This window comes from Nerophis ophidion, linkage group LG02 (genome assembly GCF_033978795.1).
Source record: "Nerophis ophidion isolate RoL-2023_Sa linkage group LG02, RoL_Noph_v1.0, whole genome shotgun sequence".
In the NCBI taxonomy this organism is placed as follows: domain Eukaryota; kingdom Metazoa; phylum Chordata; class Actinopteri; order Syngnathiformes; family Syngnathidae; genus Nerophis; species Nerophis ophidion.
In genome coordinates this window covers 27538135-27562012 of record NC_084612.1, presented here as the reverse complement: position 1 = coordinate 27562012, position 23878 = coordinate 27538135, and the positions used below count along the sequence as shown (strand labels likewise).

General features: G+C 38.9%; 1 protein-coding gene across 5 annotated transcripts in view; it reads right to left on the bottom strand.

Annotated features, from left to right (window-relative positions):
* kiaa1549lb (KIAA1549-like b) overlaps positions 1-23878 on the bottom strand; it is a 190709-nt gene that overhangs the window by 74146 nt on the left and 92685 nt on the right. For all 5 annotated transcript variants that reach the window (XM_061880658.1, XM_061880650.1, XM_061880643.1 and 2 more), the window contains 3 exons: positions 9412-9631; positions 3559-3692; positions 2596-2764 (listed from right to left, as the gene is read on the bottom strand). In XM_061880658.1, coding sequence (XP_061736642.1) covers positions 2596-2764; positions 3559-3692; positions 9412-9631 — 523 coding nt within the window. The remainder of the gene's footprint in view (positions 1-2595; positions 2765-3558; positions 3693-9411; positions 9632-23878) is intronic.

The window sequence follows — 23878 nt, the reverse complement described above, 5'->3', positions numbered from 1 at the left end:
GGATGCTGTACACGGCTCTTGCCCAATGTGCAAATGCAGAATGGGGCCCACCCGAGATTGTAATAAAATATCTGGAGAAAGGGCACACGTTCATGAGAGCAGATTCAATCCATGGCTCAATCGGCAAGAAAATGAAAGCTCAAGAAAACATCTATACGTTTGATGACTTCGTAGATCTTTGTAAGACAGCATCAAGATAGATTGGTTTTCCTTTGTTTTCTCAAAATCAGATAGAAGTGAGTTACTAGGTTTTGCCTTTGGAGCGGAGATGTGCTATCAGGGTGCTACTTTTTGTCAAGGCTGGTCCACTGTGATCACAGATTTTAGCGTGTTAGTTTCAGTAGATTCGATATGGAAGCGCTGAAAACTAGGACATGGCTGACGGGGTGGAGAAGCAAATTTGGCCTGGAGGAGGACTTTGGCACATTAATAATGCTGCCCACAAAACGGCGCACTTTAAAGAGACGGTCATGTTACGACCGGGTCGCAAGGTGCTGCGAGGTTCGTTCTCCCACGATGCAAACGGAAGACTCCGGACAGGACTTGCAGGTGGGAACATGATTTATTCTCATAAATCATAAAACGAAGACAAGAACAAACCAAACAAAGCGTGCCTAATACAAGGAAAGCTAGCGGAATAGCTCACAAGGAAAAGACTAAGACAGGACTTAGCGTAAGACATGCAAAGGGAACTAGAAAACATTGAACGCAGCAGTTGCGTAAAGCAAACAAAGAAGCCAGACCGACTGACTGGCAAAGACGGGCTTAAATACTGTCTCTGATTATAAACGGGTGCATGTCCCGAATACAAGAGGCAGGTGAAAATAATAAGTAGCCATGGTAACCAACTCAGAGGTGCACAAACAGGAACTAAAGGCGTCCAAAACGAACAGAAAACACAAGTGACTCAAAAAACTTAAACAGACTATGATCCGGGCAGTAAAACTGTAAAAATATATGCAAAATTATAACCAAAGCAACATAATTACATGTTATGTAGACCAGTGGTTCTCAACCTTTTTTCAGTGATGTACCCCCTGTGAACATTTTTTTAATTCAAGTACCCCCTAATCAGAGCAAAGCATTTTTGGTTGAAAAAAATAGATAAAGAAGTAAAATACAGCACTATGTCATCAGTTTCTGATTTATTCAATTGTATAACAATGCAAAATATTGCTCTTTTGTAGTGGTCTTTCCTGAACTATTTTGAAAAAAAAATTTAAAAATAACTAAAAACTTGTTGAAAAATAAACAAGTGATTCAATTATAAATAAAGATTTCTACACATAGAAGTAATCATCAACTTAAAGTGCCCTCTTTGGGGATTGTAATAGAGATCCATCTGGATTCATCAACTTTATTCTAAACATTTCTTCACAAAAAAAAAAGCTTTACCATCAATATTTATGGAACATGTCCACAAAAAAATCTAACTGTCAACATTGAATATTGCAGTGTTACAATTTTTTTCCACAGTTTAGGAACGTACATACATATTTTGTTGAAGTATTATTCAATAAATATATTTATAAAGGATTTTTGAATTGTTGCTATTTTTAGAATATTTTAAAAAAAATCACACGTACCCCTTGTTATACCTTCGCGTACCCCCATTTGAGAACCACTGATGTAGACTACAATGAAGTGTTTTAGGGTCAGAATGCGTCCCAAGTACAAAAAATGCATAAATATTGGCAGGTATAAAATCATCAATACATACACACAAGTGTTTCTCTTGTGTTGTGTCTGCAAGGGTATGTCCCCGGGTCGACCCAGGAGGGTTACCATATAATCAAGGTAAAACGCAGCATAATTTTTTTTTCAAAAAACGCTGTCGTTGATCGTACCACCAAAAAAACTCCCCCTGTGTGCCACAGTTGTTATAATTGGTATATAAGATGACTGCTTCTGATTGAAAAGTAGGTGCATCACCTAGTACTCTGACTTTGAGTTGTACATTTCCTTTTTTTACTTCAAAGTGTTTTAAAAATGCAGCACAAGTTGCCCACAATAATCCATTACAAGCACCATCACACTGAGCTAAAGCTAACTGACGGGTGCAAAGCCAACAATCTCTATTTGAATGTCGACAAAACCAGTGAAATGGTTGTGTAGAATGCACAAAAAATATTTTCTATCATGGAACGAACAGTCAATTCCCTTTCTGCCTTCAAAAATTTAAAGTAAAAATGGCCTCTAATTAAACCCTGGATTCCTACATACATTTGACTCGGAGCAGTTGTAGATGCATTCTGGATAAGAACAGACGGCACATTGGGTCTCTTTGGGAATGCTGTTTAGGCTCCTGCTGATTCCTTGTCATCCTTACTGTTTTCTCTTTTTAAGCACTAACTAATGCATATACTGTGCACTGGGCTTGCAAATGAGGCAGAGATGAAACATTGCACAGTTTTAATTTGTGTTTTCACAACCGTAGCGTTGCAAGGTCGTAAAAAAGGTTGTGTAAGATGTGCAGTAATGTGATAAATCACTGTACAGTATGAACAACAACAACAAAACGAATGTCCAGCTTGTTTACATACTGTTGAAATACATGTCAAGCGGCTTTATTTATGGGGTCAGATTGAGACTTACGCTCAGCAACGATCAGTGGCGGGTAGAAGAGGAAGTAGCCCACCAGCTCGGCGGAGAGCTGACCAAGGAGGTTTGATGCAGTGGTGCCATTTAGAAAGACAGTCCCGTTCTTCACACTGTAAACCAGCGACACAGCAGGGGAGCCTGCAGCTTGGGAGACACTCAGCATCTGGACCCAGCATGAAAAATAAGACAAATACACACTGAGGGTCAATACTGAAAGCAGGGGTTCTCAAGCTTTTTGCAGTGATGTACCCCCTGTGAACATTTTTTTAATTTAAGTACCCCCTAATCAGAGCCAAGCATTTTTGGTTGAAAAAAAGAGATAAAGAAGTAAAATACAGCACAGTTTCTGATTTATTAAATTGTATAACAGTGCAAAATACTGCTCATTTGTAGTGGTCTTTCTTGAACTATTTGGAAAAAAAGATATAAAAATAACTAAAAACTTGCTGAAAAATAAACAAGTGATTCAATTGTAAATAAAGATTTCTACACATAGAAGTAATCATCAACTTAAAGTGCCCTCTTTGGGGATTGTAACAGAGATCCACCTGGATTCATGAACCTAATTCTAAATATTTGTTCCCAAAAAGAGAAATCTTTAACATCAATATTTATGGAACATGTCCACAAAAAATCTAGCTGTCAACACTGAATATTGCATTTCTTTTCACAGTTTATGAACTTACATTCATATTTTGTTGAAGTATTATTCAATATATATGTTTACAAAGGATTTTTGAATTGTTGCTATTTTTAGAATTTTTTTTAAAATCTCACTTACCCCTGGCATACCTTCAAGTACCCCTAAAGTTACGCATACCCCCATTTGAGAACCACTGACTTAAAGCATTGAAACATATGTATTTAATGGAATAAATGCAGGATTCCCTGCTTGGATTACGTCAATTGATACTTTTCTTTCAAGATAAAAGTAAAACCTTAGGTTAGTTTCCTCACCTGGACAGACAATTTGCTGTTGTCCTTGAGCGCTTTGGCCTGCGCTTCCGAAAAAACCTTCTCCAGCCTCTGCTCCATCATTTGGGAAAACTGACAGGATCTCGGATCATCTGTAGCTCCCACAAACTGCAGAACTGAGACGAGAAAGGAAAGAAAGGCTCAAAAACTATTAAATTTGGTCTGCCTGTGCAGTGTGATATAAAATAATTATTGCTTTTGGATGGATAAGAAAAAAAGATACAGAGACAGGATATATTTTTCTAGAGACTCAATTTAGCAATGCCTATTACCATTATACTCTATATAGCAGTGTTTTTCAACCTTTTTTGAGCCAAGGCGCATTTTTTTCTTTGAAAAAATCCAGAGGCATACCACCAGCAGAAATCCTTAAAAAATGAAACTCAGTAGACAATAAAAAGTCGTCTTAATTGTTGGATTTGAATTCAAACCAAAACTAAGCATGTATCACTAGAACTCTTGTCTCAAAGTAGGTGTACTGTCACAACCTGTCACATCACACATTGACTTATTTTGATTTTTGGCTGTTTTCCCGTGTGTAATGTTTTAGCTCTTGCTCCTATTTTGGTGGCTTTTCCTGTTTTGTTGATATTTTCTTGTAGCAGTTTCATGTCTTCCTTTGAGAACTATTCCCCACACCTGCTTTGTTTTATCAATTAAGAACATTTAAGTTGTTGCCATCTTTTTTTGTGTGGACATTGTTAATTGTCATACCATGTATGGATATATTTTGTGTACGCCTTCTCTGCTCCACACGCTGTAAGTATTTGCTGTCGTCCAGCATTCTGTTTTTGCTTACTTTGTAGCCAGTTCAGTTTTAGTTTTATTCTGCATAGCCACCCCTAAGCGTCAATGCCTTTTCCTAGGGGCACTCACTTTTTGTTTATTTTTGGTTTAAGCATTAGACACCTATTTACCTGAACGCTGCCTCACGCTGTCAACTGTATATTGTGATCACGACAAAACCATCGTCCTGTCACACGACGTGTTCCCGACATCTACAAAGCAATTAGCTGCCGGCTGCCACCTACTGATATGGAAGAGAATAACATGGTTACTCTGCCGAGCTCTAGACAGCACAGACGCTCAACAACGGTACATTATTTGCGGAATATAATTACTGGTTTGCAAAAAATATTTTCAACCCAAATAGGTTAAACTACATACACCAGACTGTATCTCACGGCACAGTGGTTGATAAACACTGCTATATAGCACTGTATAAATAAACAGTAAAAATTAGGGATGTCCAAATTAAAAAATTTTGGGCCTTAGGTCCAATCCGAAACTTTGACAATAGATTAAATAATTTAAAAGGTTTTACATCAAATAACTAAAATAAACACGATAACACTTTTTCTAAAGCTTTTCCAGTTAAATCTAACATGTGCTGGTATTGATGTAAATCAGATGATGTAATACATTTGTGGTATAGGAGGGTTGCATACGACGTCGCATCTGTTTTTCTTCTTTGCGGCTTAATTCACATGATGGTCAAGCAGCTTGAGCTTAGCATTAAAACAAGTGAGAGAGAGTCTAGAGTTTGAGCGGAAAATGACGTATTTCTGTTCTGTTTTTGGGTGTTCCAGTCGATCAAACCGAGAGATTTTAAAGCGTTTTCAAAGAGTCCTGGAAGAATTGGTTCATAAAAGGTAATAAAGTCCGGGGGGAAAAAAATCGAAGGTGGGTCGAAGAAAATGGCTCTTAAAAATCTCACTTTAATCATCTTGTGGAATAAAATCAGACCATGCTCATGTCTGCAGTGATCACTTTGTAAAATGTTTGTTCGAACATTTAAGTTATTTGAGAAACTTTTGTATTTTCTACTATATTAGTAGTGTTTCATAGCAGAACTGAATGTAAAAATAGACAAAAGATTGCATTAGTTTGTATTATTTTGTGGTTGCTATGCCTAAATATAACTATGGTTGTTCAAATAATTAAACGTCATGTTTAGTCCCAGTAATAAATATTGGGATTGTTGGTCCGGTCCACGTTATATTCATTGTCCATTTTCAAAACAGAAACTAAAAGCTTAGTTGTTGTGCTGGAAAGCCAAGTGCTTTATTCGACACAAATTACCACATTAGCGTCAAAAATGATCTCTAATGGTATTAATAAACTAGATGAATAAATCTCTCGGAGGCACAATAGCATTTACTGAATCTTAATATCACTAACAAACATTGCTGAACAACAGGCAAATCAAAAGCTAAATAATGAGACTAAATAAGAACTTCACATCAAAAAAACAACTGCATACATGAATTGTAGATGAGGCTTATATTAGTAGCAGGAAATCAACTGCAAACAAACGTATCCCTTTTAGCATCACAATCACAGCAGCATGCCACTTGTTATGTCAATCAAATAAGTTACTTAGTGATGCATGAATAAATTCAACTTTGTGTCTTTTACTTACTGAATAATGTTTAATTTGTGGACCCCTCAGATGTAAAGACATGATGTGCCTTCAATGTTTTCTTCTATAAATACCGTAAGTATCAAGTGAAGTGAGGTAGCAGTAACCTCTTGGTGATGATAAATGGTTAACGTTTTTGTTTTTTTTATATATATATATATATATCTTTTTAAGAGTGTAAAAATATACTCCATAACAATTAAAATATTTTTTTCATGATCCCTTTTCTTTAAACAAAATAAAGTGTATTGTGAAATTTTAAACAAGAACAAAAATGACCAAAAAAGTATATTGTAACAATAATTGCATATAGTAATCAAAATAATCAGTAATCACAAGAAAAACAACTATTATGTAATGTTCTGGCATCGTGAAATGTTTGTGTTTCCAAAGATGCGGATGACAGCATGCAGGTAGGATAAGTTTTTATTCTTAAAGAGGCAAAATACAAAAGAATCTCTGCCACTGAAAATCGCACGTGAAGCCTTAGGCAAAACTATAATCTCTAAGCATGAAACAAAAGCAAAAGTGTTAAGCTAACATGTGGCGTAAAGCGAACAAGGAAAAGCTATCTTAGTACAACATGTGACATAACTGTTGAACCCACACGGCATGAGTGGCGAGACAGCTACATAAAGTGGTGTGATGAGTGTCAGCAATAGATGAGTTACAAATCAATAACAAGGGTCTTGTGACGTCTAGCTGGCATCGTGGCAGTGTGTGCGTTCTCCCGTGAGTGCAGCGAAGATGGAACACAGCGTATAAAGGTAGGAATAAAAATTTATTTATATAATAAAACAAACTAAGAACAAAAACACTTGCACAAAGGCACTAACCAAAAACCAACAGAAGTAGCATATGAGCTAGAAAGAACAAAGGGCGCTAGCGTGGAAGCTAGGAACATAAACAAACAAAATAGCATAGAAGCGAATCGGGTACGAAAAGGAAGTTAGATATGTAGCAAAGCATTTTTTCCCATTCTTTTTTCCAAGCGACATGCTGGAAAAAGTGACGTCAACTGTTGCCTGAGGCAAACAAGTCCAAGAATGAATGTCCAACAAAGGCGGTCTTAAATAAGGAGATAAATCAGGAGGCAGGTGTGCTTGATTAAACAGAAGGCAGGTGACAAGTGCGTTGCTAGGACAACAGACACAAACCAGAGAGTGCCACAAAGAACTGAGGAAGACAAATACAAGACAGAATGTGATAACAAACAGAACCAAAACCAGAATATGCCATGATGCAGGACGTGGATCATGATAGGTCTGCTGTGTCCAATAAGTGCACCTAGCAACAATAACGTTGAACAAGGGAGCAACAGAACAGAAAACTAAACTTTACATTAAAGTTTTAGCAATTAGCGTCTTGTGTCGTCCTGCTTGAAGAGTGTGTGTGTGTGTGTGTGTGTGTGTGTGTGTGTGTGTGTGTAGCATCAGCATGCTTAGCCATTCCTTTTCTTCTTGTCGTCCAGTAATAATATTAATACTTGGAAGAAACTTTCTTTATTTTCTGCCATGGTGGTGAGGATTAGTGTCTTAGAAACTGTTTCACACTGTGAATATATGACAGGTTCGTTGCAGTTTGCTCTCAAATTCTAGCCGGTGGTCTGACAAGACACTCACCCTCTTTCATGTGTGAAACAATAAATCTGGAAATGTAATTTTGTCCCCCTGGGCGTGCATCCCTTTTAAATGAATCTTTTATGTGAGTATAACTAGGGCTGTGCTATATATCGAATATACTCGATATATCGCGTGTTTGTCTCTGTGCGATATAGAAAATGACTATATCGTGATATTCGAGTATACGTTCACGCAGTTGCTTTTAGCTGCGGGCATTACACTACAGGCGTTTCTCATTCTATCTTGTCTTTCCTTCTCACAGAGACATAAAACAAGCGCATCTTCTTACATATGTCACATTCTGTTGCGCGTGCAACGTCATACGCTCTCACGGAGCAGAGAGGTAGCGACAGGGGTAAGGTTAGCTGTGGTGCTAACGGAGCGGTCCGAGCGGTAATACGAGAAAGAGAATGTGTGGGGGCGGCATAGCTAGGTTGGTAAAGTGGCCGTGCCAGCAACTTGAGGGTTGCAGGTTCGATTCCCGCTTCCACCATCCTAGTCAAAGCTGTTGTGTCCTTGGGCAAGACACTTTACCCACCTGCTCCCAGTGCCACCCACACTGGTTTAAATGTAACTTAGATATTGGGTGTCACTATGTAAAGCGCTTTGAGTCACTTGAGAAAAGCGCTATATAAATATAATTCACAATTCACATAATTCACACTGTGCGAATTTGGTAGCATACGAAGGGAGAATAATTAATTCCCAGGAAAAACAGTACGGGGTCCATCGTCTGGCGGTGGTTTGGCTTCAAACGAGAAAATGTTGAACAGACAACCGTAATATGTCAAGTATGCGGCAAAAGCGTTGCTACAAAAAATAGCAGCACTGCTAGTTTGTACCATCATTTGAAAAGGCACCAGGTAGAGAATAAAGAGTGCTTGAAACTCCACATGTCAACCATTTCCAGATCAACACCGTATGAAAAAAATACTCAACAACAGAAGGAGATAACATCCGCAGTAACTTAACACATAGCGAAGGACTTACACTATTTGATTTCCTATTATGCAGCTCAGTTTTATTTGACAGTTATTGAAATATCTTGTTTAACATCATGCACTAAAGTGCACTTTATTTGTTTTAAACTTGTGGCGTTCTGTAGAAAAGGTGCTCTTTAATTTAGTGTTTTTTTGATATGTCATCTTAGTGGCATCATGCACAATATCTGCACTAATAGCTTGTTTTAAAATGTCTCTGACAATCTTGCACTTTCTGTTTGGAAATGCCACTGCTTAATAACTTTTTAATAAATGGAGTTTTGGTATATTGACTTAGTTGCGATGTTCCTCTCTGCATTAAAGTTTAAAATTAGCATATATTAAATATGCAGTTTGAACACGAATGTTTTAATGTAGACAATAGAATCATCATGCTGGTGTGATTATATGCATGAAGTGTTAATTCAAGGCTAAGGCGAAATATCGAGATAGATATCGTGTATCGTGACAAGGCCTAAAAATATTGAGATATTAATAAAAGGCCATATCGCCCAGCCCTAAGTATAACCTCAAACCATGGAAATAAACATTGGGACAAAGCAGTGATAGCGAACAGTTTAAAAAAAGGTAAATATCCGCCCCTGATCGGATTTTATCATTGGGTTGGGGATATCGCTTTTAAAAATGTACTGAATATAAATACATGATTAAATGAACGTATTATTAATATTTGTATTAAAAATAATAAACAAATGTTTTCCTCTCCGATGACGAATGCACATGAGCCTCAAAAGCATGGTAACAATAGTCATAGCTCGAGATGTATTTTCTCCCCTATTTTCTTCCTGACCTGTTTTCAGCTGGAAACCAAGAGCCGGGTTTGTTCTCCACACTGCAACAGGAATGGGCAGGGCTGTAACCATGGGAAGGTACTGTCGCAGGTCTGCAATCAGCTTATCTCGACCGTACGCATCCAAGCCCGAAAGCACCACAGAGGGGACGTAAACCATGTCTTTTCCAGTCACGTGATAAGCCACCGTCATGTTGGGTGAACCAAATACAGTCTCCACCTACAAAAAAAAAGCAGAAACATTGCTACTAAAAATCCAACAAAACAATTAATTAAATGCCACATTGAATTGTGATACTGCTAAGTTGTCAATGGTGCACATACAGTATTAGAAGGAAACTATTTTTCCAAATGACATAACTGCTCATAAACATTGGCAATCAAAATCTAGAGTAACATCAAATGTTTTCAGCAGAGCGTTTGTAGCTGAGGTTGAAGATGTTCAGTTATAATGTAACACAACATATAAATTGTCTTATTTTCTACTTGATTCTAATAATAACACGGACAATTGGTATAAACTAACCAAATATCTTGTGCTTAAATGATGCACTTTCACTTTCCAGGTGGTCTTATGTTTACGATGATCCGGGTTGGATGTTTTGTGCTTGCAAACGTGCTCACATGATTTGATTACAACCATAATTGTCGAAGTTGTGGCCTTTGTCTGGAAACCCGGGATGCAGAGACGGCAGGCAAAGTTCGGGTAAAATGTATTTAATAAAGCAAATAGTGCAGTAGAGATGTGTATAAAAAAGGCAAAACAGTCACAGGAAGCATAAGGAACGCTATGCAGCATGGAGGTACAAAGCATAATGATCCAGAGGACAGGGCTGACAAAAAAGCATCCTGATTGGCAACCAGGGATAGGTGATGCAGCCAGAGATTAGACAATCAAAGTAATTTCAAATGGAGAAAAAGAGGAAGGGCAAACTAAAACAAAAGTGCTGGAAGGAAATAAAACAAAAAAACTACAAACTTGTCATGTTTGGGTCGCATCTTTACGCGGGTTCGTTCTCCCAGGAATGCAGACAGACTTCTCCGGACAAGGTTAGCAGGTAGGAACTTATTTAATAAACCATTAATCCTACACAGCAGAAATGACAGGAAGCAAAACAAAAGGAACATGTGCCGCTCACACGAGAAGCTAAGGCAAAAAACTGAGGACACATGAAACTATGGACATAAAAAACTCACTAAACAAATAGCAATAGCTATATAATCACATGAAATAAGCAAAACTAAATGTGGCAAGAAAAGAGCAAAGACGCCAGGCCGACTGACTGGCAAGGACAGACTTAAATAAGGATCTTGAATAAAAACAGGTGAGCGGTCCTAACATCAGAGGCAGGTGAAAATCATAAATCCAGGTGGATCTTTGTTACAATCCCCCAAGAGGGCACTTTAAGTTGATGATTACTTCTATGTGTAGAAATCTGTATTTATAATTGAATCACTTGTTTATTTTTCAACAAGTTTTTACTTATTTTTATATCTTTTTTTCAAAAAAGTTCAAGAAAGACTACTACAAATGAGCAATATTTTGCACTGTTATACAATTTAATAAATCAGAAACTGTGCTGTATTTTACTTCTTTATCTCTTTTTTTCAACCAAAAATGCTTGGCTCTGATTAGGGGGTACTTGAATTTAAAAAAATTTCACAGGGGGTACATCACTGCAAAAAGGTTGAGAACCCCTGCTTTAAGTATTGACCCTCAGTGTGATTTTGTTTTATTTTTCATGCTGGGTCCAGTTGCTGAGTGTCTCCCAAACTGCAGGCTCTCCTGCTGTGTCGCTGGTTTACAGCGTGAAGAACGGGACTGTCTTTCTAAATGGCTCCGTCGAGCTGGTGGGCTACTTCCTCTTCTGCACGCCACTGAACCGGTCAGGACTGCGGTTCGTTCCAATTCGGGACCTGGAGGTGGACCACCCAACAGACTATTTGTCCTTTAGGAGCTGCGATCCCGGCTTTCTACGATCCCTATCGCTGCAGTGAAGACACTTTTGGTGGCCATCCATGGCCAGGGATACACGTGTGTTTATTGCTGCTTGTACTACTTGTGCCCGCAGTAAAGCTTCGCACAGGCCTCCTGCTGGTCTCCTTTATCCTCTTCCCATTCTTGCCCGTCCTTGGTCGCACATCGCTCTGGGCTTCGTTACGGGATTCCCAGCCTTCAGAGGTAACACGACCATCTTGGCCAGTGTTGAGCGATTCTCCAAGGCAGCCCACTTCATTCCGCTGCGCAAGTTACCCTCTGCTTCAAAGACTGCTGACCTCCTCACCCTGTACGTCATAAAGCTGCATGGTATTCTGGCGGACATCGTCTCTGACCAGGGCCCTCGGTTTTCGTCACAAATATGGAGAGCCTTCTTCTAGGTGAGTGGTTCTCAAATGGGGATACGCGTACCTCTGGGCGTACTTGAAGGTATGCCAAGGGGTACGTTAGATTTTTTTCAAATATTTTAAAAATAGCAACAATTCACAAATCCTTTATAAATATATTTATTGAATAATACTTCAACAAAATATGAATGTAAGTTCATAAACTGTGAAAAGAAATGCAACAATGCAATATTCAGTGTTGACAGCTAGATTTTTTGTGGACATCTTCCATAAATATTGATGTTAAAGATTTCTTTTTTGTGAAGAAATGTTTAGAATTAAGTTCATGAATCCAGATGGATCCCCATTACAATCCCCAAAGAGGGCACTTTAAGTTGATGATTACTTCTATGTGTAGAAATCTTTATTTATAATTGAATCACTTGTTTATTTTTCAACAAGTGTTTAGTTATTTTTATATATTTTTTTCCAAATAGTTCAACAAAGACCACTACAAATGAGCACTATACAATTGAATAAATCAGAAACTGATGACATAGTGCTGTATTTTATTTCTTTATCTCTTTTTTTTCAACCAAAAATGCTTTGTTCTGATTAGGGGGTACTTGAATTTAAAAAAAATTTCACAGGGGGTATATCGCTGGAAAAATGTTGAGAACCACTGTTCTACGGCATTGGGGCCTCGGTCAGCCTCACATCGGGATACCATCCCCAAAGCAACGGGCAGGCTGAGAGGGCGAACCAAAGTCTGGTGACCATGTTCCACTGTATCGCCAGCCGTCAACCCACGTCTTGGAACAAGTTCCTGCCCTGGGTGGAATACTCATATAACTCCGTAAAGAACTCTGTTACCGGTACGTCACCTTCTTGAATGCTCATTGGGCTATCAACCCCCCTTGTTTTTCCAGCAGGAAATAGCAGTGCCCTGGACGATGGCTCATATTAGATGGTGTCAGAGGATGTGGAAAGCTGCTCTTGCTGTTTTAGAAAGAGCGTCTGAAAAGATGTGCCGCAACGCCAACCGTCATCGCATCCTGGCTCCATCCTATAGGCCAGGACAACAAGTTGTGTTACTCACCAATGACCTCAGCTTCCAGGGAACGTCTAAAAAGTTAACACCACGTTACGTCGGTCCTTCCCATATTATTATTAACCCTGTATCTGTCAAGCTGGCTCTCCCATCCCCGGTTATCTGTGTCCCAGATAAAACCGGCAGCGGAGAGCGCTCTGTCCCCTCCTGTCCCTGCCCCCTCTGCTACTGGGTTCTTGGAGAATGGAGATCAGGTTTGAACGGTAAAAGAAATCCTCAGGGTCCGTCTACAAGGTAAGGGGCTCGTGTATCTGGTCGACTGGGAGGGATATGGAACTGACAACTGATCTTGGGTACCAGCTTTGATGTCCCTTGTGTCTTCCGCAGTGTCTGTCCCGTCGTCTGTGATCGTGTCTTGCCTCACGAAATCCATCCGGATCTCTGACTGCCTTCCTCGATCCTGCTCGGATTCGGACATCGCTACCTCTTTCCAACCCTCAACTGCTTGCCTCAGTACAACTGCTTCTTCGCCTTGCCTTCTTGACTCAACAAAAGATTCATCCAACACACAAAGACAACAACCCCTGGTAATACTTACACAGTTAATTCTACACAACGTTCACTTGAAGTAGCATATACACTCCACTCACTCATTAAAAGTTTCAATAAACCATGTAAACTGCAGTTCTGCCTTGGTTGTCGCCTCCTTCTCTTCTCATTACACAACACTTGCACTAAGCTCTTCTGGTGGCAGTGAACTGATGAATAATAAAGCCGTCACCATGAAAGTGAAAATTAACATCACAAAAAGCTAAGAGAGACATAACAGACGCACATGTTGTCGCGGCTATCATTAAGGATAAATACTGTATTATTGAACATTTTATAAGCGACAGTAATAACTAAATAGCATAGTGTTCTCATTATTGAGATAGAAAGGTTGTTAGTGCTAATAAACGCTATTCAATGAGCGCTGTGTTGATTCAGGAGAAGGCTAAAAGACAGTTTTGTTATTAAATGTACAAATTGTTCTGTATGTTGCATTACTGTTTTATTTTAGTTTGCTATATTTAGTGTTTTTCTTACTGTATTGTATGTCTGTCTTTCACCTGTTGTAGGACGGAACTTATACAGAACCAGAGGACCATCTGTACTTTGTTTGACCACGTTCCATTTACGCTAATTGGTACCAAATACTATGTTTTTGGTGTTTAAGTTTGATGAATCACAATATTGCTTAGAGGACATGCAATATGTGACCAATAACAGTTGTTAATACCTGAGCATTAAAACTGGTGGTACTGCAGCAATTTACCTGCACCTGTGCAAACTCCAATAACCCTAAGCTACTTCAAACCCAGTCTTTATTAGTAATTTAATCAAATTGAATCCACAGCAATAAAACATCAAATTACACACAACAGAATTGAAGGTTTTAAAAAGCGTAAAAATACACTTCACTCAGAGCAATGTTGAAACCACTTACAAAGGAGCAAATGTGACGAATGTAACAAAACAAAAGCACCACTTAAATGCAGTTATAAGGCATGATAAATCATATACAGCCGTTATTGTTGCAGAAGGAGGACTCTTACTGAGATATTTTGTAAAACAGTGTTTTGTGTCACGTTCTAAGGTTTGTGACCTCTGTGAACCGTGACATTTGGTTAGGGTCAAATAAATTCATGTTATCTTATGTAAACAACAAGTGAAAATCAAAACAAGTAAAACAACATGGATTCCTTGCTCTGCCTCTTGCTATTCAGCCCGGTCTCAAAGTGTCTCTGAAAGAGGCCTTTGCCACTCCACTCTGTCTGTAGCATCACACAGTGAAAGTGCTATTAAGAGACTGTTTGTACGAGCCAGAGATCACGGACACGCCCACTCATTCCACCCCATAGAGCATGAAAGACGACAGTGGAACTTCTGAAGTTGAATCATGCCCCTTGAGTTTGTGTAATAAACAATTTTACTCAAATGTTTGGCTAAAATGTAGTATTTTCTCTTCTCCCTTTAGTAGTCCCTTTTTTTGGTGCAGTTTTTACTCCAGATGCCCTTCTTAATGTACTCTTCCAATTTATTGGGCTTATACTCCAGTGACTTGGTGTCAAGGCACTGGCCAGGAATCGAACATATGTTGACCACACAAAACCACTACTGAGTAGTACCACTTGTTGTGTGTTTATGAATAGATTAGATTAGATTAGATAGTACTTTATTTATTCCGTCAGGAGAGTTCCTTCAGGAAAATTACAATTTTCAGCACAATCCCATTCAAGATCAGACAAACATTAAAGGGAGACAGAACAGGATCGGTGACGGGTCTGCCGGCTTCCAGCGCCCCTTACAAAAAAAAGATGAGATACAGGTATACAAGGGGGGGGAATAGAAGATTAAAATAAAATAAAAAAATCGGTGTTAGCCTGGGCCCTGGAGATGGGGTGCAGACTGAGGGCAAGGGAAAAAAACAACAACTCATAGCCATAGTACACATCCCTCTTACATGTGTGTAAGAGGGAAACATCAAAGAACACATTGGACATTATAGACATTAAAGCAGCAGATACAACCAGACACTTTTACATACAGCTATGAATAAAAAGTAAAAGAAACATATCCACTGTGGTGGCCTCTGCAGTGTTCCACGCCATCGTCCGCTGGGGTGGAGGCAGCATGGCCAGAGACAGGAGCAGACCCATCAAAGCAACCAAGACAGCCGACTCCACTCTCGGTCAGTGTCCAGTCCGCATGGATGAGCGATGATGATGAATATTAATTTGTTAAGCAAAAAAAACTCTCATTTATTAATTTAACATTAAACAATGAGTTGATAGCAATAACTGTGCTGTCTAGTTGTTACATCCTGATTGCTTACTTGTGTGCGTCTCATTTCCAAGTATTAGTGTGCACAGATTTTACATTCAGTTGCACTTCCAAGACGTTAGATGACAGTAATGTATAGACCTCTTTGTTCATTAGTCAAAAAGTAGTCTTTGCCATTAGTTTTAATGTGCCAGTATTGTCCTTTGTTGCGTCCTACAGTGTTTATACTGTAAGTTGTGTACTTATTATACACCAGTTGTTTGTAATGTGCATCTTAGCTGTAATTTGATTGCCAAATTTTGAAGTGTTAATGCTAATAAGTAGCCAGTATGTGGCACCACAAATGTAAATTGAGATCGACCTAGCGCATTTTTAAAAGTGGATCATTTTAATTTTGAGCCCGCAATGAGTAATGATTGAGTACTTGTATCCCCACCAAGTGTTTGAGCTAGTGACAAGTCTGCCACTGGACGTGACATCACGGAGTTGAATACATCCTTAATTACATCGCAGCTAAGCACTTAAGAATCAACTATTTTGTCCATAATTTTTTAAATGGATATCACTGAGCGTTACTACAGTATTAAACATGGTTAACTTCCTTTGGCACTTGTTTGAGAGCTAAGAATGTAAAAATCTTGCTCGAGATCTTGACTACATGTTATAAACGTTATTTAATTGTGGTGACAAAGACTTTGGGCCTGATTTATTAACATAAAAAAAAAACAAGTGCTAAATAGCCTGCGCAAACTATAAACTTGTGTTTGTTCACTGGGAATGTTGTGCATGATATTATAAGACAATTGATTGCAAGTTTAAACAAGTTTTTGTGTGTACAATGGGTCTTTCCTCGTAGAGACACAAATTCACTGGATACCCATGATGTCATGTTCCTACCTGTGCCGTTTTGCTTTGTTTTGAAATATGCAGCAGATATCTATCACTTTTTCTGGGCATTTTGGAGGCAGTTCTACAATAAAATCTACTTTTTTAGCACACTCAAGGTGTGCCCTCGGAGACACTGGCACTGAAATATTCCAGACGCAAGAAAATGAAATAGTTTATAATAATTTTATATTTATGAATGAATGAAGAAGGGAGTGTGAGAAAATTCCAATAAGTTTTAAAAAAAAAAAAAAACCAATGTCATTAAAAAAAACGCCAGCATACACCAAAATGCATTAATTTTATTTGTTTTAATCAGCCCTTCAAGTCATCAAGCAGCTATAAAATTAAAAATTATATTGCTGAATAGACGATGTGTCAAACAACTTCATTTTTGACTGTCTATATATGTTGACAAGCATAAGTAAGACGGAGCTGCAGCACGATGTCAGTACATTTCAGATGTGCTAAATTGAGACGCAAAACAGCTCCCACACAACAGTTTTTGTCTCGATAGATCACACTGTGTGTGCTAAAAAATCATATTGCATTTTCTCTTCCCAGTATTGTGGGTGTTGTGATGAGCAGCATATACAGTACATAAAGACAGTGGCGGGTCGTGCGTTTCCCACCTAGGCCTTCAGTGATGTCCGACTTCACCTCTCAAAATACCGTAATTTATGTCACCACATGGACATGGATGGAGACACTTTACAGAACACACTTGCACACTACTGGGCATTGATTCCCCTCAACAGTGTACAAAAAGGTCTATTTTTCATCGCATTTAACATTCAATAAACCCTCCTTCCTCCGCCGGGTGGCGGGGCTCTCCCTAAGAGATAGGGTGAGAAGTAAAGCCGCTGCTCCTCCACATCGATAGGAGCCATATAAGGTGGTTAGGGCATCTGGTCAGGATGCCACCCGAACGCCTCCCCTGGGAGGTGTTTAGGGCACCTCCGACCGGAAGGAGGCCACGGGGAAGACCCAGGACATGTTGGGAAAACTATGTCTCCCGGCTGGCCTGGGAACGCCTCGGGATCCCCCGGGAAGAGTTGGACGAAGTGGCTGGGGAGAGGGAAGTCTGGGCTTCCCTGCTTCGGCTGCTGCCCCCGCGACCCTACCTCGGATAAGCGGAAGAAGATGGATGGATGGATAAACCCCCTTCAGCAATTAAAACATGTCTTAGGTGGTACTGTCAAGATTAAAAGAACTGTATAAAACACATAAAAATTAAAAAAAAATTAAGAAAAACAATATCGGAACTCAAAATTTGTAGCACCCATTCGACGCTGTAGAAACCAGTGGTACTATTCGTATGACAATGTATTACGTTTGTGGAAGCGCACACCGCTCACTACACCTGAATTATTTGGCTTTGTCTGTCCATAGCGGATTACTAGGTGCAAGACAAACACTTTATCTTTGTGGTTATTGTACCAGTGAGTTTTATGTGGCTTTCTATGGTTCATATAATGCTTCCTGTTTTTGCAACTTGGTATTGACTACTCACTTGAAACTAACAAGTGAATATCCAATCACAGCGTTAGACCAGTTACAAGGCCTTACTGGCAATAACTCGTGATCTGATTGGCTATCGCAATTGTCTATCACCTATATGTGTGCCCATTCACTTGCAGTGTAAAGACGGCCGCATTGTTGATTCTGAAGGCTCCGGGCAGATTTCGTACAGCATGGCAACATAAGCTGGCTGAATTATGATTGGACAGAAACTCTAAACTAAAAACAACAGCATTGAGAGGAGCATAATATGACATGAAGAGAATATGAATAGTTTTTGATATTTTATGAAAGTAAATCAAAAATTACTTTGATCTTTAATCATGATCATGATTTCTGGTTATGTTAGGCCAGCAGGGAAGGCCTTGCTGGCCCTCACGGCCCACCATTGCATAAAGACAACACGCTAAATCGATTGTGCTTTTCACTAAAGAGACACAATCCTGTGTGCAAGAGCTTATTTGATCAGCTTTACATGTGATATCAAGTGTGCACGTGTTTTAATATACACTAACCTTCAGTAGATCAGGCCCTGTATGGCTAACTCTGTTTCCATTACATCCATCAATGGTAAATTTATTTTTCAATTGAATACATGCTATTTTGGACTCATTCAGAGACACATTTGTGATAAAATACAAATTTGTGATAAAATACATTTGTGATAAAATACAGTACCTTGGTCTGTGCTGGCCAAACACTTAAGCACTTTGTTAAAATATAACCAGAGAACTCTACATTATGTACGTGTTACTGTATACATCATGCTCATGAGGTCATTATACATTTACGTGATCCTTTAAAAGTCCTTTTAGACCCATTTTGGAAAAGTTTCCAGTTGCTAGAAATACCTGCCGAAGATGTAATACAATGCAATATCTACAAACCCTGTTTCCATATGAATTGGGAAATTGTGTTAGATGTAAATATAAACAGAATACAATGATTTGCAAATAATTTTCAACCCATATTCAGTTGAATATGCTACAAAGACAACATATTTGATGTTCAAACTGATACATTTTATTTTATTTTTTGCAGATAATCATCGACTTTAGAATTTGATGCCAGCAACACGTGACAAAGAAGTTGGGAAAGGTGGCAATAGATACTGATAAAGTTGAGAAATGATCATCAAACACTTATTTGGAACATCCCACAGGTGTGCAGGCTAATTGGGAACAGGTGGGTGCCATGATTGGGTATAAAAGCAGCTTCCATGAAATGTTAAGTAATTCACAAACAAGGATGGGGCGAGTTGTCGTATTTTAGGCTTCATAATGCGCCACACATTTTTGATAGGAGACAGGTCTGGACTGCAGGTGGACCATGAAAGTACCCGTACTCTTTTACTACGAAACCACGCTGTTATAACACGTGGCTTGGCATTGTCTTGCTGAAATAAGCAGGGGCGTCCATGATAACGTTGCTTGGATGACAACATATGCTGTTCCAAAACCTGTATGGACCTTTCAGCATTAATGGTGCCTTCACAGATGTGTAAGTTACCCATGCATTGGGCACTAATACAGCCCCATACCATCACAGATGCTGGATTTTGAACTTTGCATCTACAACAATCCGAATGGTTATTTCCCTCTTTGTTCTGGAGGACACCACGTCCTCTGTTTCCAAATATAATTTGAAATGTGGACTCGTCAGACCACAGAACACTTTTCCACTTTGCATCAGTCCATCTTAAGTGAGCTCGGGCCCAGCGAAGCCAGTGGTGTTCCTTGGTGTTGTTGACAAATGGGTTTGGCTTTGCATAGTAGAGTTTTAACTTGCACTTACAGATGTAGCGACCAACTGTAGTTACTGACAGTGGTTTTATGAAGTGTTCCTGTGCCCATGTGGTGATATCCTTTACACACTGATGTCGGTTTTTGATGCAGTACCGCCTGAGGGATCAAAAGTCCGTAATATCATTGCTTACGTGCAGTGATATTCTCCAGATTCTCTGAACGTTTTGACGATTTTACGGACCGTAGATGGTAAAATCCATGACTTCTTTGCAATAGCTCGTTGAGAAATGTTGTTCTAAAACTGTTCGACAATTTGCTTACAAAGTGGTGACCCTCACCCCATCCTTGTTTGTGATTTACTTAGCATTTCATGGAAGCTGCTTTTTTACCCAATTATGGCACCCAACTGTTCCCAATTAGCCTGCACACCTGCGGGATGTTCCATAGAAGTGTTTGATGAGCATTCCTCAACTTTATCAGTATGTATTGCCACCTTTCCTAACTTCTTTGTCACGTGTTGCTGGCATCAAATTCTAAAGTTAATAATTCTTTGAAAAAAAAAAAAAGGTTTATCAGTTTGAACATCAAATATGTTGTCTTTGTAGCATATTCAACTGAATATGGCTTGAAAATGATTTGCAAATCATTGTATTAAGTTTATATTTACATCTAACACAATTTCCCAACTCATATGGAAACGGGGTTTGTAAAATTGTGGTTGAAAAAAGTTTAAAAAATGTTGTCACATCCTTGCAAACGTTTACAAGATTTAAGGTTATTGCCCTTGCCAAGCAGCTTGCATCCCATTGGATGAGAGAGTAGCGCTACTAAAAGAGTTCCAACGAGCCTCATGATGTAATAGGTGACGGGAGTGCTGGGAAGCAAGACAACCCTCAGACACGAGACGCAGGAGAGCACTGACCTTCATGTAATGGCAGGACTAATAAACGGTACATTTCTCCACGTTGTGAGGACTCACCTTGAGGAGTAATGGACAACTATTGGTCAACCTATATTTTTCTATTACTGTACTTGTACTTTGTAGAAGTCTAGAACCTTAACTGTCAAACAACAACCGCAATAATAAACTTACATTGGACAAGCGGTAGAAAATGGATGGATGGATATTGTCCAATGCCAATGAGAAGACATCTGATGGATGGATCTGCAGTCTTCATATTTGACTGGCGGTGCACCTCGTTTATGTGACATCACTCCCCCGCTGCCTTCTGGGACGCAATCAGGCAACCTAATTTCTATATTAGTCCTTAACTCTTTTCACACAGCCTACATGAGGGTCCTTGACGCTCTACCCATGTTAATACACTTCCAAATTTGTGCCAACAGAAAACAATAGAAACTGTTGACAACTGCTCATGAGCGTATTTAGTCAGGGAAGTGTATAAGCAGTTCATTTTAGAAAAAAAGGTGCGAACCCAAATACTATGGAAAAAATTATATTATATACGTCATACAGATATTCTAAAAGTTTCCAAAGCAACCGACTTGTTGCTAAGTCTCGCCTGTGCCTTTTGTTAGACGTTCTGATGCAAGGTGGCCACATTTTTTAACCAACATGTACATGTCAGTCCCTTTACTATATACACCAAATTCTGTGGTGATTCCACAAAAAAAACTTAAAGCTACAGTCTGTGTTTTGTAGAGCTCATTGAGCTGTGATAATTGGCACGTTCTCAAGTTGCAAAAAACCAAAGAGGCAACAAGTAGGTAAAAAGGTGTTTTATAAGAAAACAAACAAACAAAAAAATTAGATTTATCTTCCATTCAGCAATATCATATTATAATTGTATAGCTGCTGAATGAGGGGTCTCATTGATTGTTTTTTAATGGTGTCTGTTTTTTTCATATCGGATAGCTCCAACTCCTATACAAAAAAATTGGTATTGTGACTAAAAGGAACCAGATGCACCATCACAACATCGGCACATCCCAAAGTGCGCCTTCAGCGTGTTAAAAATACAAACCCCGTTTCCATTTAATTTTGGAATATTGTGTTAGATGTAAATATAAACGGAATACAATGATTTGCAAATCATTTTCAACCCATATTCAGTTGAATATGCTACAAAGACAACATATTTGATGTTCGAACTGATAAAAAAAAAAATGTTTTGCAAATAATAATCAACTTTAGAATTTGATGCCAGCAACACGTGACAAAGAAGTTGGGAAAGGTGGCAATAAATACTGATAAAGTTGAGAAATTCCTTTCAAACACATATTTGGAACATCCCACAGGTGTGCAGGCTAATTGGGAACGGGTGGGTGCCATGATTGGGTATAAAAGCAGCTTCAAAAGCAAGCATCTGTGATGGTATGGGGGTGCATTAGTGCCCAAGGCATGGGTAACTTACACATCTGTGAAGGCACCATTAATGCTGAAAGGTCCATACAGGTTTTGGAGCAACATATGTTGTCATCCAAGCAACGTTATCATGGACGCCCCTGCTTATTTCAGCAATACATGCCAAGCCACGTGTTACAACAGCGTGGCTTCGTCGTAAAATAGTGTGGGTACTTTCTTGGCCCGCCTGCAGTCCAGACCTGTCTCCCATCGAAAATGTGTGGCGCATTATGAAGCGTAAAATACTACAGCGGAGACCCCGGACTGTTGAACGACTGAAGCTCTACATAAAACAAGAATTCCACTTTCAAAGCTTCAACAATTAGTTTTTTCAGTTTCCAAAGGTTTATTGAGTGTTGTTAAAAGAAAAGGTGATGTAACACAGTGGTGAACATGCCCTTTCCCAACTACTTTGGCACATGTTGCAGCCATGAAATTATAAGTTAATTGTTTTTTGCAAAAAAAAAACAAAGTTTATTAGTTTGAACATCAAATATCTTGTCTTTGTTGTGCATTCAACTGAATATGGGTTGAAAAGGATTTGCAAATATTTGTATTCTGTTTATATTTACATTTAACACAATTTCCAAACTCATATGGAAACAGGGTTTGTAGGTTCTGTTGTCAATATTCAGTAAAGCCCAGAAAGGTGGTGCATATTATATTTGTATTCTGCATTTTCAACAAACACAACATGTTGGAGCATATAATGCCATGATTGTGGAGGTTCATGAGTGTCTCCATGGTGACAGCCGGTTCACAGTCTAGGTCGGGGGTCTGCAACCCGCGGCTCTCGATCTGCATGCGGCTTTTTAGCCCCGCCCTAGTGTCTCCCTGGAGCTTTTTCAAAAATGTATGAAAATGGAAAAGATGGTGGAAAAAATATATAATTTTTCTTTTAATAGTGTTTCTGTAAGAGAGCAAACATGACACAAACCTTCCTAATTATTAGAAATCCAACTGTTTATATTAAACATGCTTCACTGATGAGAGGATTTGGCGAGCGCCGTTTTGTCCTACTAATTTCGGCGGTCCTTAACAACACCGTAGTGTAAAACGTTCTGCAACGCTGCCACGGTAAGACATGTTTTATGCCATCTCTTGTTTGTCTCATTTTGTCCACCAAACTTTTTATGCTGTGTGTGAATGCACAAAGGTGAGCTTTGTTGATGTTATTGACATGTGTGTAGTGCTAATCAGGCATATTTGGTCAGTGCATAACTGCAAGCTAATCAATGTTAACATGCTATTTAGGGTAGCTGTGTGTACATATTGCATCATTACACCTTGTTTTTAGGTACAGTATATTCAAGCTCATTTAATTTCCTCTACATATGTCCTCTGTGTATTTAATTTATATTAGCATGTCTCATGACACGCTATCTGTATGTAATATTGACTGCATGTCTGATAGTTGTTTGTGTGCCACAGCAAACGTTACCCAACTTGCCAAATATTCTTCCATTAGAAGAAAACAGCATGCCGTTTCCTTTAACTTGGACACACATTTATACCTTTGGCCATTCTAAGCCAGTAATTTCCAGGAGCTATCTCACCCTCTGAGAACCCTCCATTTTATAAATGTTTTCCAATGTTACAAAAATTGGTAGAATAGATATTAAATTTCAACATTTCCATCAACAAAGATTTGCGTGAGTCTGCGAAACATAGTCATTTAGATAGTTAATAGCTAATATAAACACTTACACCCTGTGTCGCTTTCATTATAAGACTTATATAAGGATTTAAATT